Source organism: Haplochromis burtoni, unplaced genomic scaffold (assembly GCF_018398535.1).
Source record: "Haplochromis burtoni strain Fernald_Lab_line unplaced genomic scaffold, NCSU_Asbu1 Contig_103, whole genome shotgun sequence".
Taxonomy (NCBI): domain Eukaryota; kingdom Metazoa; phylum Chordata; class Actinopteri; order Cichliformes; family Cichlidae; genus Haplochromis; species Haplochromis burtoni.
Window position 1 is genome coordinate 1,226,018 of NW_024582464.1, and position 17,094 is coordinate 1,243,111.

Below are 17,094 nucleotides of genomic sequence, written 5' to 3' on the forward strand. Positions count from 1 at the left end.
GGGTCAGTATTAAGTGTAATTTAACTTTGAAAATAAATAAATAAATGAAAATATGAAGGGTAACAGCCCCTACTGGTTCCAAGGGATGTGCCCCCATGGCCTAGTAATTCACCCATGTTCATAACACTCAAAAGGAGTAGAGGAATATGTACAAAACAAGGAAGGCACACACTGGAGAACAAAGTGCTAGGAAGCAGTAAAAAAGGACATGTCTGGGTATAGAGAGTATAGAGTGCCACTCATGCCACTGTGTGAGTGGCATGAGTGGCAATGGCTTCCAGGGTTGGCAAAGGTCAGCCAATGAGTTTCTGAGCTAATTACCCTCTGAGCACCCTTCCTGTTCACAGTTGTGGCCCCTGCAAACACCCAGGCAGTGGTAAAAGGCCAGCAGCAGCTTCTGGTCGAGGTTTATTCTTCCTCAGGACACAGAGGAAGTGCAGCTGTTGCTAGGCCTTCTTTACCAATGTGATGGTGTTGTGGGTCCAAGTGAAATCACCTGAGATATGGGTGCCCAGAAACCTGAAGGTGGAGACAGATTCCACCAGGCTGATTGAGGTTGGTTGGTTGGTAAGGAAATCTTTGATCCAGGAGCAGGTGGCAGGGGGGATCTGAGGTGGTCCAGTATGGTGGCCAGGATATCTGGTATTATGATGTTGAAAACTGAGTGTAATCCTCTGATATCTTAAAATAAAATTTTAGAGGATCTTAAATTTAGTTGGGGTATTTGGGTCTGGTGGATTTATTTTTGTTGTTGTTGTGGTGTTAATGTGTTGGATCAGCATTGCCGTTCATTCACATTTCTTTAGTTTAGACATGTTCAAGTTGTCATTATCTACCACAGTAATGTAGTTACATTCTTATCAACACCAAAGGAACACCTTCTCACAGTGGAAAAGTGTGAAAAGCTTTTTGATCCGGCAACGTTTTTTATACACCATAAAAGCACTAAAACATGTTAGTTTCCATCATGATTCAATGATGAATAGTTAACCCTACAGTAATTAGAACATACATACTGTACATATGCATAAATTAAAAAAAAATATTTAGTCATAACATTTGTTTTTCTTTTGGGGGTTTTTTTTGGTTGTGTTTTTCCCTCCTCATCACGAATGATCTGTCTTTGATTAGTGTTGAGTTTTATTTAAGCCACATGGTAAACAGGCTGATTTTCAAAACCTAAGCATTTCAGTTCTGTCACAGTTTGGCATTACAGTTTTTCCTTTTAGGAGCTTTCCAACTTGGCTTCAAATAAACAGATATTCTATGAAAAAGCTGTAAATTAATTTTAAGTGGGTTGCTACTTGCGTGTTGACCTTTAAAATGTGAAATTATATTTTCATTGGCAATCAACATACTTCAACAACACATCATCCATACACACAAAAAACTGCTTTATACAAAATATCCAAATATCCCTTGGCTTCTTTGTGGGGTGCATGGTAGGAGTTACAGATGGTTTTAAGCTGGGGGTGGGATTACACTGGGGATCAGCTCTGAACTGCTTCTTGTTAAAGATGTTGTTATAGATGTTAAATAATTAGCATCAATGCTTTCTGATTTTACATACATTTTACATAGAAAACAATGAGAAAATGAGAGAAAGGGGAATGCGGATGGAGGAAAGATAGAGAATCAAGACGCCCAGAGGATTAGTAAGAAGGACGTGGGGGCAGCTATGAAAAGGGTGATGAAGGAAAAAGGCAGTTAGTCCAGATATACCTGTTGAGATATGGAGACTGGCTAACACAACATTGGAAAATGAGAGGATATCTCAGGAATGGAGAAGACATGTACTGATACATGGAGGTATGCTCTGGCGAGAAGAGGAATGAAACTGTTGAGGGTATGATAGATGTTTAAGAATGAGAGCGAGACAGATGAAAAGGTGAATACTGAAATTGGTAGAGTTTAAATATTTGGGGTCGACCATTCAAAGCAGACACAATTAATTAGACACACTGTCCACACTGACTACAGAAAAGCTCCAGTATTAAAAATATATTGATTCTTTGCAGCTTTGTACAGTTCCATTTGTTTCCATGTAACCACAAGATGGTGCTGCAATGTGGAATGAGTGGCAGTGCAGGTGGCACAGAAATGAACACTGTTAGAAGCTCTTGAAAAATTAAAGTTGTTTACGCTACTTTTTCCTTCTGTGAAAGTGACGAGTAGCATTTATGTAATAGTGCCGGAGTTGTATTTCCTGCTTAGAATTCAGTAGCAGGGCTTGTACTGAGTTGCCTCTGGTCTTTTTCGATCATTATATGTAACTACTCCTCTATTCTTCCTGAAGTCATTTCTTGTCCTTCCCACTGACAGTGTCGGGAGCCCCACGCCTAATCAAAGAATGCCAGTCTTCTCAGATTACCCCTAAGAGCTCTGTTCCAGTTTGCATATAAGTTACTATGCATGAGGATTCCCCGGAGAAATAATCGAGGTTCTTTAAACTATACTATCAGCAGCACAAACCAAGAGATGACTGATGACTGGATATGTTTGGGAAGTGGTGAGCTAGTGATGGAATAGCATAAAAAAGCAGCTCTAATTCCTCCTCAATAGTGCTCTGAAATGGGTAATGCTTCTTTGCCTCACCACCAAAGACACCCCCCCCGTTTCAGTCACACTAACAACAAGTTGAACTAGTCTGACAACTGGAATACAGGAAACTGAGGAGCCATGTGATGCCTTTGGGTTTTCTCATAAACAAACAGAACTTTTTTTGATCCGCATTTATTGCTGCAAGAAATGCTGGGCAAATAATTCAGCTGAATCAAGTTGTTTGTCAACTGGGAGAGACAGCCACAAATTCTTGGTAAAAAGTCAAAACGGGTTACCTAATTTATTCTTATGAAACTTTTTGAGGAGGGGCGGAGAGTCAAAAGGCAAGCAGCCCACTACACAGCAGCTCCTCCCACAGTGAGGAACCTCCTCCCTCCTGTTTTGGTTCACTCCCATCACTCGGAGGTTAGATCACCCTCAGAGAGCTGCACACTTTCCTACAGATAGCCACAGGTTGCTGTTTAGAGTGCGGCGCAGCACAGGTGTGACTGCATATGAATGAGAGTGACTCTGCCTGTTAATCATCAGCCTGGCACAGGCATAAATTCCAGCCTTTTTTTCTTAGACATTTGACTGAAGCTTTGTCTGCTTGTGCATGTATTCCAGCTTCATTTTAGGAGCTCTTTTGGACTTTCTGAATTAGATCCGATTAGTTATAATAAGGCAGATTTTAACTGTGCATTCACCAACAGTCAGCACAATGAATTTTGATGAAATCCTCTCTGTTATCGGAGGCTTTGGGAAGTTCCAGAAGAGCTTATATGTGTGGATCTGTCTACCTCAGATCTTTCTGGCATTCCACATGCTGGTTTCAGTCTTCACCGGGGCAGTCCCTCCTCATTTATGCCGCTTTCCCGGGCTCTCAGCGTGGACTCCAGCCTCTTCAAACTTCAGCCTTCTAACCACCCGTGATGGACAACTTGACCTGTCCTGCACCGTCCCTTTAAACCACAGCAGTGCTGAATCTCTTGGCAATGGACATCCTACCCGCAGGAGCTGCCCGGAGGGCTGGGAGTACAGCACAGAGACATTTCAAAACACTATAGTAACTGAGGTGAGTGTAAATCCAGCAGCCTCTTGGATAAACCCAGATGTGTTCAGCATGGAGATACGGAATGTGAAGAGACTTAACACTTTTATTACAATGGCCTCTGGTGACATTTGAGACAGGGGTGAATGGGGTTACAGTTGAGAGCTGGACTCATGCAGGGCAGGACCCTCTAGGCATCCCTACATACTTGGATAATGTTTTTGAAACATACACGTGAGGGGCGGGGAGCAGCAGCAGTTACATGACCAAAATGATGTAACTGGACAGGGCACTGTCACATGTAAGACACAATTCATCTCCAGTAAATACAGTAACTAAGCAGAAAATTATGAGTTAAGTGCAGTTGATTTAGGACAATCGACTCATCATTCGATTAGAAGATGTATGTCGGCCTGGAGCATTTTAGCTTTTTATGCTATAAAGGACCTCACTGGTCTGTAATGTTAGTTCTAAAACCAAAGAGCACTTTGCTAGAGCGTCCTACAAACACTCTAGTACCTTTTGTTGAGACAAAGTTAATGAAGTTTATGAAAGGCTGCAGAGTTCTCTCTACCACAGATATCCAGTTGGAGACACTGAACAAGAGAGACACAGAACTTAAAGAATCCACCCATCCATTTTTTCCTGTTACCCAACTCAGAATCACGGTCGGCCTGGAGCCTATCCTACCTGCCATAGAGGGAGCGGAGGGGTACACCCTTGACATGTTAACTGCTCGTCGCAGGGCTAACACAGAGAAACAAACTACCACTCACACTTACGTTCACACCTACTGCCAATTTACAATCACGAATTAAGCTAACCCAACTAGCTGCATGTCTTTGGACTCTGTGTGGACAAAACATGCAAACGCGAGGGCGACATGCATACTTCACACTGAAACACTTCAACCAGATGTCAGATTTGAACCTAGGGCTTCTTGCTGTGACCTTTCTGCATCACTGTGCTGCCCAACTTAAAGATTCCTGAATTCAAATTTACGGGAGAGTGCCACAACACCAAAGATAGTGATTCTCTACATGAACTGTTTCTCTCTGGGTGACCACTGAAATTATAGTCAGGTGACACAAGGCTTTAACAAAGTGCAGTTTTCCTTACATATCCCTATGTGATCAAGCTCTCTCAAGGTCCAAGAGTAAAATATAATGTTTTAAATGACTCCCGAGTTCTTAAAAAAATTCATGTTAGTGCCAACACTATCATTAGACCTTATTCTGTGAGGGACATGAACGTCTCCTGCTATCTCGCCAAATTTCATGATGATCACATCCAATCTTTCTGAGATATCATGTCCTTGAGTAAAGGGTTTGTCTAGGGTGACTGTGGGGATCAATTTGTATTCTAGCTGTTTAAAATCACAGAATTGTCTCCAATCCCTTTCAAAGTAAAGCATTTGTACCAATGTGCCACTCACTGCGCCTTCCTGTTTTCCACTGTTTAAGAGTTTTCATGAAACATCTTGCTTTTCTTCCTCCTAGTGGGACCTGGTGTGCGATAATGCCAGCCTGAACAATGTGGGCTCATCTATCTACATGTTTGGCCTTCTTGTTGGAGCGGTTGTGTTTGGACACTTGGCTGATAAGTAAGTTAAACATAGCATACCCATTTCAGAGCACTATTGATCTGAATACAAAGTACTTTACTCTTTTAGGAGTTTGTAGTGGTAGAATTTTTTGAGTGTCATTTACTGGAATGACTAACTTCTGAAATCTTTTGTCGCAGATACGGTCGCAGGATAATTATCCTTGTCAACCTAGCTAGCCAGGCTATCTTTGGAGTCGCTGCTGCTTTCGCACCTAATTTCTACATCTACACTGCCCTTCGCTTTATGGTTGGAACATCCATCTCTGGTGTTATCATGAATGCCTTTGTCCTTGGTCAGTGTCCTGCAGTGGTTACACGAAAACAGAAGTTAAACAAGATGCTAAATGTCTTCACTGTTGAAGTGTCAATAGTGCAGATAAAAATTCTGATCAGCACGATATGTGTATTATCCTTTGACCAAGATCATCAACTTATATGAATTGTTGTTGTTCAAAGGAATTAAAAGGAAGTAATTCAAAGAAAAGTTTTCTCACATTACAAAAACATGTTACGTTACCTATACTGGCTAGACTGCTGTGGTTTTACGTACAGTTTTTGCTTCTCCTTCTTTACTTTGAAGATAAATGAATGTGGTGCACAGTGCTTACAAGATTACAAAGCATGGCATTATAAACCTAAACTAAAACCTGCATTTATACTTACCATTAGATGTTATCAAGGGAGAAAATAGTTTCTTCTCTCATAATTTAACAAGAATGAACACTTGGGCTCAACCACAGTTTTAATGGTGGCACTCCACCATTTTGGCACATGCAGGTTAAATTTGTAAAAAAAAAAAAAGTACTAGAGTACGTGTACAGTGACATTTCTAAAATAGAAAGTAGTTTTAATCAAAGACTTGACTGATGTTTTTACTTATTTATTTTTGGTATATCTTTCATACAGTATTTTGTATTGTGTGTCAAGCTTTGTGTATTAATATGTTCTTACTGCACAGGCACAGAATGGACCGGATCAAAACAGAGGATGTTGGCGGGTATAATCACAGACTACTTCTTTGGCTTTGGCTACATTTTTCTGGCCGGTGTAGCGTATCTCATAAGAGACTGGCGTAAACTGCAGTTGGCTATATCCGCACCTGGCTTCCTCTTTATTTTCTACATCTGGTGAGTGTGGAGCAGCCCAGCCTAGAATTTTGACTAGTTTCCAAAAATGATTTGGTAAAAGTATCAGAAAGCAAAGAAAGAAGGGAACTAATCAACAACAGACTGAGTTTTTGAACACTGTGGTTCAGAAAATAAAACTACAGCCAATGCTCACTGTTGTGATTTATATGAAATTCCTCACAAGCCAGTGTGGTCTTACAGAAAAACACGCTGACCTACTTTTGAATTCTTCTTTGTTTGTCCCTTACTTTAATACTTTAATACTACAGTCAATAATAGCTGAATTCTACTAAGATGTTTGAGAATTAGGTGATGCGACAAGTCATAGCTTCCAATTAAGGCATCGAGAGTCAAGTATGTGTGTAAAGAACAACTATCTGTAATATATTTTTTAGGGTTTTGCCAAAGTCTGCTCGCTGGTTAATGGCCAATGACAGGACAGAAGAAGCATGGAAACTGATCCAGAAGGCAGCGCAGATAAACGGGAAGCCCCTCATTAAAGACCTGGAGATGTGTCAGGTACAGGTTAATTCTGTCTCTTACACATGAGCTTTTTTTTCTACAGCTGTCATTGTAGAATACAGCAAACACTCGAAACTGACATTGAGTGTTGTGCTGACAGATGTCTGATGGTGGGCCACTAAGCCTACTAATACTAGTCTACTGCTACTACTCATGGTCTTACTGCACACTAAGGTCTTTATGTCAACTCATTGAAAAATTTAAGAGACCATAAAAATTTAGTTTGTTCATCAAAGATCTAAAAAGTTTTTTTTTTCCTATCACCAAATTTTAGGATTAGCCTATGTGACATAGATCTCAGAAGATTTCAAGATTTAAAAAAACAAAACAAAAAACAGTTTGTCACATTCTAAATATTTAGATACGTCTAAAGCTGAGATTATTCTGTTACTGGACTCTTGGTTCTTCATATTGGTTAGATACTGCATTTGTCTTTTTGGTCTCCCTAACATGCACAGTACTGCAAATAAACTGATGATGTCTGGAATCCTATCAAATTTAACAGTACCATCAGGGAGGCATCACTAAAACCTTGAAAGTTCGAAAATGTTGAAAAAACGAATACATAGCAAATTTAGGAACCACCGAAAGGAAGTGAGAAAACATGTTTTTTTCATTTTGGTGATAGACTCTTAAAAAAATAAGTTTCTCTTCCTGTCGTGAGCTGAAATTATGGAACTTGCCATTTCATGTTGCTGACTAAGCAGTTCTTAGTATCCTTAGTAACACATGTAGCACTGTCCTGATTAACAGTCCCATCAAATTAAGTAGCTTCATTAAGTAGCTGTCCTACATGAGTGCTTAGATGATCATTATAGATTTCCAGATATTCATTTCAGCTTTAAGTAAACACCTAACACAAAAATTGCCAAATTCAGTGAGCAACAGCTGCAAAACTGTTTTGCCAAAGCGAACAGTCTTGGGCCTTACAGATGAGAGACACGTGAAAAATTTTCCAAATGCAATTAAATCTGTCTCTCTCTCACTATTCTGGAGTGAGCTTTGGCAAACTACAGCAAATGTTATTTTTTTATATGAGCCTTATGACAACAAAGAAAATGGTATTATTAACTGTCACAGTGTGCGGATGCAGACTGTGTGGAGTGAAGAGGAGGGCCCAAATGCAGACACGCAAAAACAAAACTTGATTCTAACAGAAAACATGCCGTTTATTACGGCATTATTGAGCAGTACAAAAAATAAAAGGGCAAAAATAATTTGAAGCTAAGCAATAACCTAAAACCGGGGAAAACTTGAACGAAAACATGAAGCATCCTAAACATGAAAAAACCTGGCGAGGACAAAATAAACATGCAAAAAACCTTAAACCTGACAACTTGGCATAAATCCACAAAGACCTGGAAATATGGCATAATGCGGCAGGACAGCAGACGATCGGACAACGAATGAATGAAGACTCGAAGATCAAATGAATGAATGAAATGACCTGGGATCATGGCATTAACTTAGTTTTAAAAAACACTTCCCTGGTGGAAGAGATAAAGTCTTTGTGGTTGGTTGCTAGCCGATGTTCAGTTGCTGTTTGCCCCTGTAATGTATTTACTACTCTGTCATTTGTAAGTCACCAGTATCCTGCAAGGAGCCACTGCTGAAAAAGGTTATCTCGCCTACCTGCCCAATTCGCATCAATAAGTGGTTATTTTCCCATCTTCACCGGAAGTTGCTGAAACTCATTGACTCTGTGTGATCTCGTTACTCCCTGTGTGAACAAGACTTAAATGGTGCTCCTCTGATGCTGATAAAAGAGGACGAAGGTGCCAAGTTGTCCCCACTAACTTGTCACTGAACGTGGATGTAGCCACTTTAAAATCACCCACTGCTTTTTGCACTTTGTTTTTTGAAGCCTGAATAATACTGTTTTGGAGGATTAATTGACAAGGGGGTAAAGTGCTCAGCTATCAGTTTGGTTAAACTCTACAGCATTATTTAGTGCTAGGAAGCTTAATAATACTTCCAAGTCTAGAAAAAAAAGGAGGTTTTTTTTGGTTCTGCATAGTACACTGCACAGACATGATGCCCTTAAGGTTCTTTATTAAAGTTGCAGTAGGCTCTTGAAAGTGTACATTTTCCTGGAGTCAGATTAGAAAAAAAATAAAACTACAGATTTTGAAGGTGTTTTGTTTTCATCTTTTTTCCTTAATGGTAGTCTAAAAACTAGCCAGTTTGGCTAGTAAATGTGCTCTTTGGCCCTGAGATTAATGGGGTGTCTATAATGCAGGGCATTTCAAGAGCTTTTAAATTCCCCATTTTGCATGTGTTTGATCAAACAAATATGGAAGCCCGTTTCCGCCACCAAAAAAACCCCTAAAAACAGGTATCCATAACTCGAAATTTCGAGTTATTTTCTTGAAATTTCGACTTACTAATTCGAAATTTTAACTTGTTAACTCTAAATTTCGAGAAAATAACTCTAAATTTCGAGTTATGGATCCTTTGTTTGTTTGTTTTTTGTGGCAGAAATGGGCTTCCATAAACATATATACACTAATATGAACTTTAGAAATATCTGGCTTGTAGAGAGAAGTCTGCCTCTGAAGTTACCCAGTTTAACATCTATGCATCTTGTGGCGCTTTTCTTCATCTTTTGTTAGAACTGAATTTGTCCTATAGAATATGCAAAATATAGTCATTACTTACACCTCACAGGTTTTAAAAGAAAACTTGCAAACAGAATCTCTTTTTTGTTTGCTCACTCTCATCTGCGGTTTCAGCAAAAAACATATGGAAAACTACAAAAACCACAGGCGTCTGCTCCATGAAATATCTCTGACTTTATTGAATGTGCAGTAAATCCTTGTGTCCCGATGGCAGTCTAAGGTTTATGTGAACCAGCTGCTTGGATGGTCATATAACCGCACATTTCCCATTTTTTTCATGTTACAATGCAAGAAATCACTGACTAAAATTTCAAGCCCTGCTCATGGTCTCAGACACTCACAGGTTTTGTCAAAAGTCTGTGTGAATCAATTTCAGACAAGCACACATACAGCGTCATCTGTCAGCAGGAGCCAGCCGTCTTTCACCATTACTGGAAAAGTGCACAGGCTCAGTAAAAATAAAACACAAATCAACTACTGGATTTGCACAGAAGCTCATCTCAATGTATTTTTACACCTTGTGCATTTCTTTTTTTATTCAGTGCTACTAAATATAACTGTTTCCACACACACAGCTCTGCTAACGTGCTGCTCATGCTACGCTCTTTATACAGACGTGGCTTTCCACTCAGCTGTAGTGTTGTAGGTAGGAAGGTAATTAAACACAGCTTAGAGCAGATATCATTAAAGCACTAGAAGCAAAGATAAATAATGTTTCATTACAAATGAATGTCAAGGATAGTTTTTATTAGCAGTGAGAATATTCCCTCTATGACACTGCTATTCTATTTTTATCCTCCTCTGTTATTCAGGAGCCACTACTTATTTTCATGTGTTTTTTGATAAGTGGGTATCATTTAAACATGCAAACTATTCAAACAGAACTACTGAACATATTTTGCACCCTCAACCACAGACACTGATACCTATTGTCTTGCTTGTTTCACAGCAGGTCTGTAAAACCGAAGAGAAAACTGTAGCAAAGAACAAACACTCGTTCCTTGACCTTGTTCGAACACCAAGAATGAGGAAGCACTCTCTGATTGTCTTTTATCTGTGGTGAGTATAAGCACATGTTTTTTTCAGTCAGAGTCAGACTGAGCACAAGACTGCTCCTGAGGGTTCACGCTTATCATCCACATCCCCACCTCTGCATGTCGGCCTTCAGTCCTGTCTAAGGGGACCTTTTAAACTCTCAACAGGGGCTGAAGAGTCTGTCTGAAACATGGATTTGGGAATGCAATAAGGACAAATTAGTGCTATAAGCTCAATCAAATTTCAAACAACAGAAAAAATGACCATGGGAAAAACAAATGAGTAAGCTTGTCTTGCTTCTAAATACTTGAGTCTTATTTATCCAGGAAAAATATAACATCTGAACAAAATCTCCATGTAAGACCTATTTGAATTTGAACTCAAAACAAACAAATAAATCAAACTTATTTGATATACTTCATAACATGGCTGAATATTAGCACTTAGCTCATGCTAATGCCAGCTAGCTAATTTAGGTAAATCTATTTCTGGGACATAAAATGAAATTTTGGCTAGCAAAAAAATACTGGGCTTAAAATAGACTTACAGTAGAAAGAGAACAGCTGAAGTAGCAGTCAGGCACCTAAGGTCGAACTGTGAGCTTATCAGCTAACAGTAGTGTTGGCTTGCTAATCTATATGTAATGCACTTTGATAGCATCTCTGGCACATCTTTGCTAACTGATGTCACACAGGTTGCGAAAAACAGCAAGCCACAACTAGCTGGGATGTGCAGGCCATGAACCAAGTCACAAAGGGCTTATCTATAATCAGTGAAACACTCATTAGCTCACTGGGTTAAAACAACATTAAAGCTGGAAAAACCCCTCGAGTAATAAAGGCACACTGTGTGCACAGTTTTACTTTTGGCCCTAAAATGATATAGGAAGCAGTTTGGAGTTTTGTGCCTCTTCAACATTCCCTGCAGTCTAGAATTTTGCTTTTTGACAGTTTGTTTTTCTGCCTCTAATCTGATTATGAAAAGCTACAGTGGAAGCCCGCGGAACTAGTTTGATTCTACTTACAGTTGAGGTGAAGCATTAAGACTTATATCGTTCCTAAGGGCTAAATGTCCTGTTAAAAATATAAAGGATGTCCTGTCATATCACATTTTTCATGGCTAAGGATGAGTGCCTTTGGTTTTTGCACCACGGAATTCTCAAATGTGAATCCATCAGTGCAATAAGGGGTTTATTCACTGCAGCCCTGCTAAAATATCCATGTTTACAGATAGTTCTTACTGACAGTCAGATGAGAAACAGTTAACCCTGTGTGTTTTTTATACATATTGCCCTATCGCACAAGCATCACAGTCATCAAATAGCTTTTATTGATGCATTTCCTATTAATTGAAATGCGGATGTTGCTTTAGTCCCTGTTCCTGTCAAAACACGAGATAGTCATCTGTGCCAGAGCAATAAAGTCTTTGTTTTTGTCACTTCAAGCTTTTTCCATTTGCTGTTTTGATGCTATAATCAGGATCAGCTGACCTTACTCTGCATTTCTTTCATACTGGCCACATATCTGGCGTGGATGGTGATTGCTTAATTGTACCAAACAGTGAATTGTACCAAAGTGGATTTGCAGTGTTACTCCAACTATCCTTAAATCTACTGTGAATCAGTGTGTTGTAAAAATAGTCCAGCAGGCTGATTTTTATAGCCAGTAAATGTAAAAACGATGCGGAAACTACAATGTGCAGAAGATGGACTACAAAATGCGCATCTTAATTCACCACAACTTGTTCTACCCCCATTGTTTTATGTGGGGCATTTAAATAAGAACCACGGCTCAAAGTTATGTCAAACCTCTCTGTCTAAAAACTCTTCACTTAGTCCTCCTGCTCAGTGTTTAGAGGCGAACCCCACTTAGTGCTCCTCAGTAACACAGTAAAAATGAACTGAACCGTCACTTATCCCTTGTGATTATCCTAAAGGCTGCAATACAGCAAAGTGCATTACTAATTTAAACCAAATTATACGGAACCTTAAACAGACTTTGATCAGTTAACAGAGTTCATAATCTTTAAAGAGCAATTCTACATTCTTCATGCAGCAACAACCTAATGAGACGTGGTTTTCCTTCCAGTGTTGTGATGTTCAGAGATCAGTCTTGCAGGTTATAAGCAGGTTATAAGCAGGTTATGAGAAGGAAAATGCTGTTTACAGTTCCATGAGTTGTTCCACTTTGTTTATGCTTTAGATTCTTTTTCTCGAGTTTTCGAATGGTCAGTAAAGATAAAGCGGTTTAGTTGGCTGTGCTAGGAATTTAGCTGAAGAACTTACATGCTTGCAAGAGAAAAAAACGGGGGTTGAATCAGAATAATACAAAGCGACCAGTGACCTGTCGCCGGTGTCATCATTTCAGTTTGCTGCCTCTTTCTATTGTCAGATTGTGAGAGGGGAAAAAAGAGAATTCTGGGACTGCATGGCACTTCTTTCCTTAGTATTTAGTAATAATAATAATAATAATAATGGATTGGATTTATATAGCGCTTTTCTAGGCACCCAAAGCGCTTTACAATACCACTATTCATTCACTCTCACATTCATACACTGGTGGAGGCAGCTACAGTTGTAGCCACAGCTGCCCTGGGGCAGACTGACAGAAGAGAGGCTGCCATATCGCGCCAGTGAGTTGGATCAGTCACTTCTTGGTCGCTTATCTCACTTAGGAGTCTTCCTAAGCAAAACAGACTACTGGAACACACCCAAAGACTGTATGCACTCCAGGGAGATGAATCATATGGCATACGTGAACTTGATCAGAGAACAAGAGTGAGAAACAAAGGCGCAAATTGAAAAGTCAAAAATCTCCATAAAGATGTAACTGCAAAATAAAAACTAAAATAAGAAGTAACTGAAGGGGCAAACAACAGCTTAGACAAAAAGGAAAAACAGGAACGCACACTAAGGGGAAAAACACTAATGAACAGAACAAGCTAAACTCTCTGTGAGGCTTTGCTGCTCATTACTTAGAAAACCAAGTGAACCAGCTTTGATTTGGGTTTGTTTTACACTATGTAACTTATTTTGGCATCATCCTGTAGGAACTTCAAAGACTAACAGCAGTGGGAATTATCTCATTTTCCCATGAACAAAAAATAATACATTCAAAGGTATCAAAGGAATGACATTTCCCTTCAATCAGAAGCGTTTCTTTCTTTCTTTGCTCCTACATTCTCAGGTTTGTCAATGTCCTCGTGTACTATGGCCTGTCCCTCAACATTTCTGACTTTGGAATGAATATATACCTGACTCAGATGATTTTTGGTCTGGTTGAGATGCCTGCGCGCACAATCACCCTGTTCACCCTGAACCGCTCCCGTAAGATCTCCCAGCTAGCTTTCTTAGCAGTTGGAGGCACTGCCTGTCTGCTCACCATCTTCATCCCCGATGGTATGAACACACGCTCAGGACAGCTTAGCTGGACTGTGCATGATTAACTCTTTGCCCTACTTGTTCTAAAAATGTAGTTTACAGCTTTTCTCGCCATCCTTTTATCTTCTTTTAGATTTGTCTGTCGTCAGAACGGTCTTGGCCATGATTGGAAAGTTTGGAATCACAGCCTCTCTGTCTATTATTTATGTGTATTCTGCTGAGGTGTTCCCCACTGTTATAAGGTGAGTGTTACCCTCCAAATACCCGGGAGTCTTACAACACAAAGAGTTCCTTCACTATCTAAAGCTAAACATGTTCTGGCTAGCAATTTCACTTAAACAGGCTGTGTTATTATCAGAACTGTGGAGTCTTCTAAAGGCAGCTGCTAATGGTGCCACAAAAGCAGTTTGACGAGGCAGTCAGTGATTGTTACCTATTTTTATGGAAACACAAAACATTTTGGCAAGTTGTTTCTGGAATAATTTTCCAAGATTTTGATTGTATTACCTGTATTACCATGGTACGGTAAGAAAAAACATCAACATGTGTATCTGAAGATATATATAATATAATCCATATTACGGTATAATAAATAAATTAAATCAAATATATATTATAAAATATAACACACACATATACATACATGCATATACATGTATATATATATATATTCAAAGAAATCGGAACATGACTTTTGGTGTTTCTTTGTTAGCTCATCCAAAAATCCAGTTATTCGGCCCATGAAGAGTTCTTTCATTAACTACATCACTATATCAAAGCCTGGGCAAAAGGCTTATCAGGCTTATAGAAAAGCTTCATTAGCCCAAATACTTACCAACAGGTTTTAGATGTATGGCACACCGGATTACTGGTCGAACTGTCTGCAGAGCAGTTTTGAGACTTGTCCCATTATGATTAATGTTGAAATTGTTTACATTTATTTTTTTCGGAAGTGCTAGATTAAATTTAATACAGCAAGGTTTAGGAAAACTTAAAAAAAATAACTCATGATACTTAAAGTGTCTCACTCATCTGACTAACTAGTGTTAGTGTTAGAGTTGGTTTTGCTAACGAAGTTTAGAATGTGGTTAAAACGCTGCAACTTTCCTGTTAAAAGCTTTCCTTTACATCAGGCGTATCAAACATAAGCCCCGGACAGACTTCTATTTGGCTGACAGGATGCTGGAAGAGGAGGATGACAGGAAAAATGTGAAGGAGGACATAGATTATGGACTGCATTTGGGTTATGTTTGATAGCTTTTTTATTTGTGCTAACATATTTCTTTCAGCTATTATATCAGCATTTCTTTATAATGTAGAAAAACTGAGACATACTATTATTAAATAGGATTTAATGTATAGTTGAACATATTTACACTGGCAGGAAGAGACTTTAAGGCCAATAAAGAGTTTAACATCCCTACTTTAGATATATGAAAATCCCACAGGACTGAACCTTATTATAACCCAAAACCGACCTCCCTAACCCTATATAGCTGTCTGGTGATCTGGTGAGTTTAAGCACTTATAGATTTACCTTGTTGCCATAAATACCAACTGGAATTATTGAGATATCATTAAAATAATGTCTTTATGATTATTGCTGGCTGTATCTTAACCCTGAGAATGCTGTTGCCGTGTATTACAAACATGTGTTCATTCTAATGCATAAGCAAATCACTATATCTACATTAAATTGCAAGAATCCAGCTTTGTTCCATTTACTAAGATGGATTCATGCATGATTTACATTACATGTTTGTTATTAAGAGTGTTCACAGATAAGAAAGGTGGAATAGTGTAAGTGAAAATATAAGGTATACATTACTATCTATAAATACAGAGTGAAAGTGAGAGCAAGAAAGCAATAGCTGTAATGGAAATTAAGTGCAGAAACGACCCCCCCACAGAAAAGACAAATGCCATAAAGACATTGTCTGATAAGAAATCATTAACCAACAATGGCACTCAGAGAGTGCAAACCTCTGTCAAGGCAGCTCTCTCTTGGTACAGTACTTACTTTTAAGGGAAATGATTTCTGGATGCAAACTATAATGTAATATTTAGAATCCCCACACACTAGTATTTGTTTCCTAAATGTTACCAATACAAAAAAGGCAGGAGAATTTACATTTTTAAAGATAAAAGATATTTCATCAAAGTTTAACCTAATTTGACCTTGAAGAAGAGGTCAGAGGTCCAAAGTAATGCAATATTTAGTATATATCATCCCTTTATGCTTAACTGTTGTCAGTGCAAACAATGGTGGTATGAAGCATAGTTTTAAATAGCACTATTATCACTTTAAATTTCAGGTCACTCTATTGACCTTGAAGGATATGCTGACAATACATACATACATACCGTACATAGTTTCTAAGGTATGAGTCCTTTTTTCTCTCCAATAAATCATCATGTTGACCTTGAAGACGTCAGTGGATGTAAACCACATCTTGATGGATTATTCACATGACCCAACTCCACACACCCAATAGATTCCATCAGAATTTATTCAAAGCTTTATGGCATGTAGACAGAGATCACATTGATATCCATAATAAGCACCTGTAACCGGGCCCTTTGTATTCATTGTATTTTTCAGACAAAATGGGATTGGTATAGGCTCTATGTGTGCTCGCACTGGTGGCGTCCTGGCTCCCATGATGTACCTTCTGAGGGGGGTCAGTCCTCACGCTCCCATGGTTCTGTGTGGCCTCTGCCCCCTGCTGGGTTCAGCCCTCACAATGCTACTTCCTGAGACGGCCAACAGGCCGCTGCCTGATAGCATTGAAGACGTTGAGGGATCCAATCACAGGTTTGACTTAACTGTTGACTTAACCTGAGCAAGATCATCATAGGTGCTGATCCTAACCCTATATTTTGAAGAAAGGCAAAATGTTCATTTTTAAATAATGAAAATTATTGCTGATCTGTGTCACTTTGATTGCCAAAGCTTAGGGGAAGAGTTTGATGAGAAAATGTATATTCACATAGACTAGGGGTAAGGTTAGGATCATCTCTGAAGCCAGTAACACAAGCAAAATGAAAGAGAACTGAGAATTGATTGGTCTCAGACAATTTCATCTTGCTTTTGGTTAGAGATGCAAAATAAGAGTGCAATGTAAGTAAATGTAATCAAATACTTGCTGCACCAAGGAGGCTACAGTGTTGCCTGGAGGCACATCAAGAAGCAGCACTTGCATCTTTTTTGTGAGC

General features: G+C 39.0%; 1 protein-coding gene across 2 annotated transcripts in view; it reads left to right on the top strand.

Annotated features, from left to right (window-relative positions):
• The first annotated feature begins 2,959 nt into the window (after positions 1-2,959).
• The window catches only part of si:dkey-119m7.4 (uncharacterized protein LOC560629 homolog), a 16,235-nt gene continuing 2,100 nt past the window's right edge, over positions 2,960-17,094 (top strand). The window contains exons 1-9 of one of the 2 annotated variants that reach the window (XM_005931049.3): positions 2,960-3,616; positions 5,092-5,195; positions 5,336-5,490; positions 6,156-6,324; positions 6,720-6,843; positions 10,414-10,523; positions 13,685-13,896; positions 14,012-14,120; positions 16,481-16,693. In XM_005931049.3, the coding sequence (XP_005931111.1) occupies positions 3,263-3,616; positions 5,092-5,195; positions 5,336-5,490; positions 6,156-6,324; positions 6,720-6,843; positions 10,414-10,523; positions 13,685-13,896; positions 14,012-14,120; positions 16,481-16,693 (1,550 nt within the window). In that variant the 5' untranslated portion in view covers positions 2,960-3,262. The remainder of the gene's footprint in view (positions 3,617-5,091; positions 5,196-5,335; positions 5,491-6,155; positions 6,325-6,719; positions 6,844-10,413; positions 10,524-13,684; positions 13,897-14,011; positions 14,121-16,480; positions 16,694-17,094) is intronic. The other variant, XM_005931050.3, reaches the window with a different exon arrangement.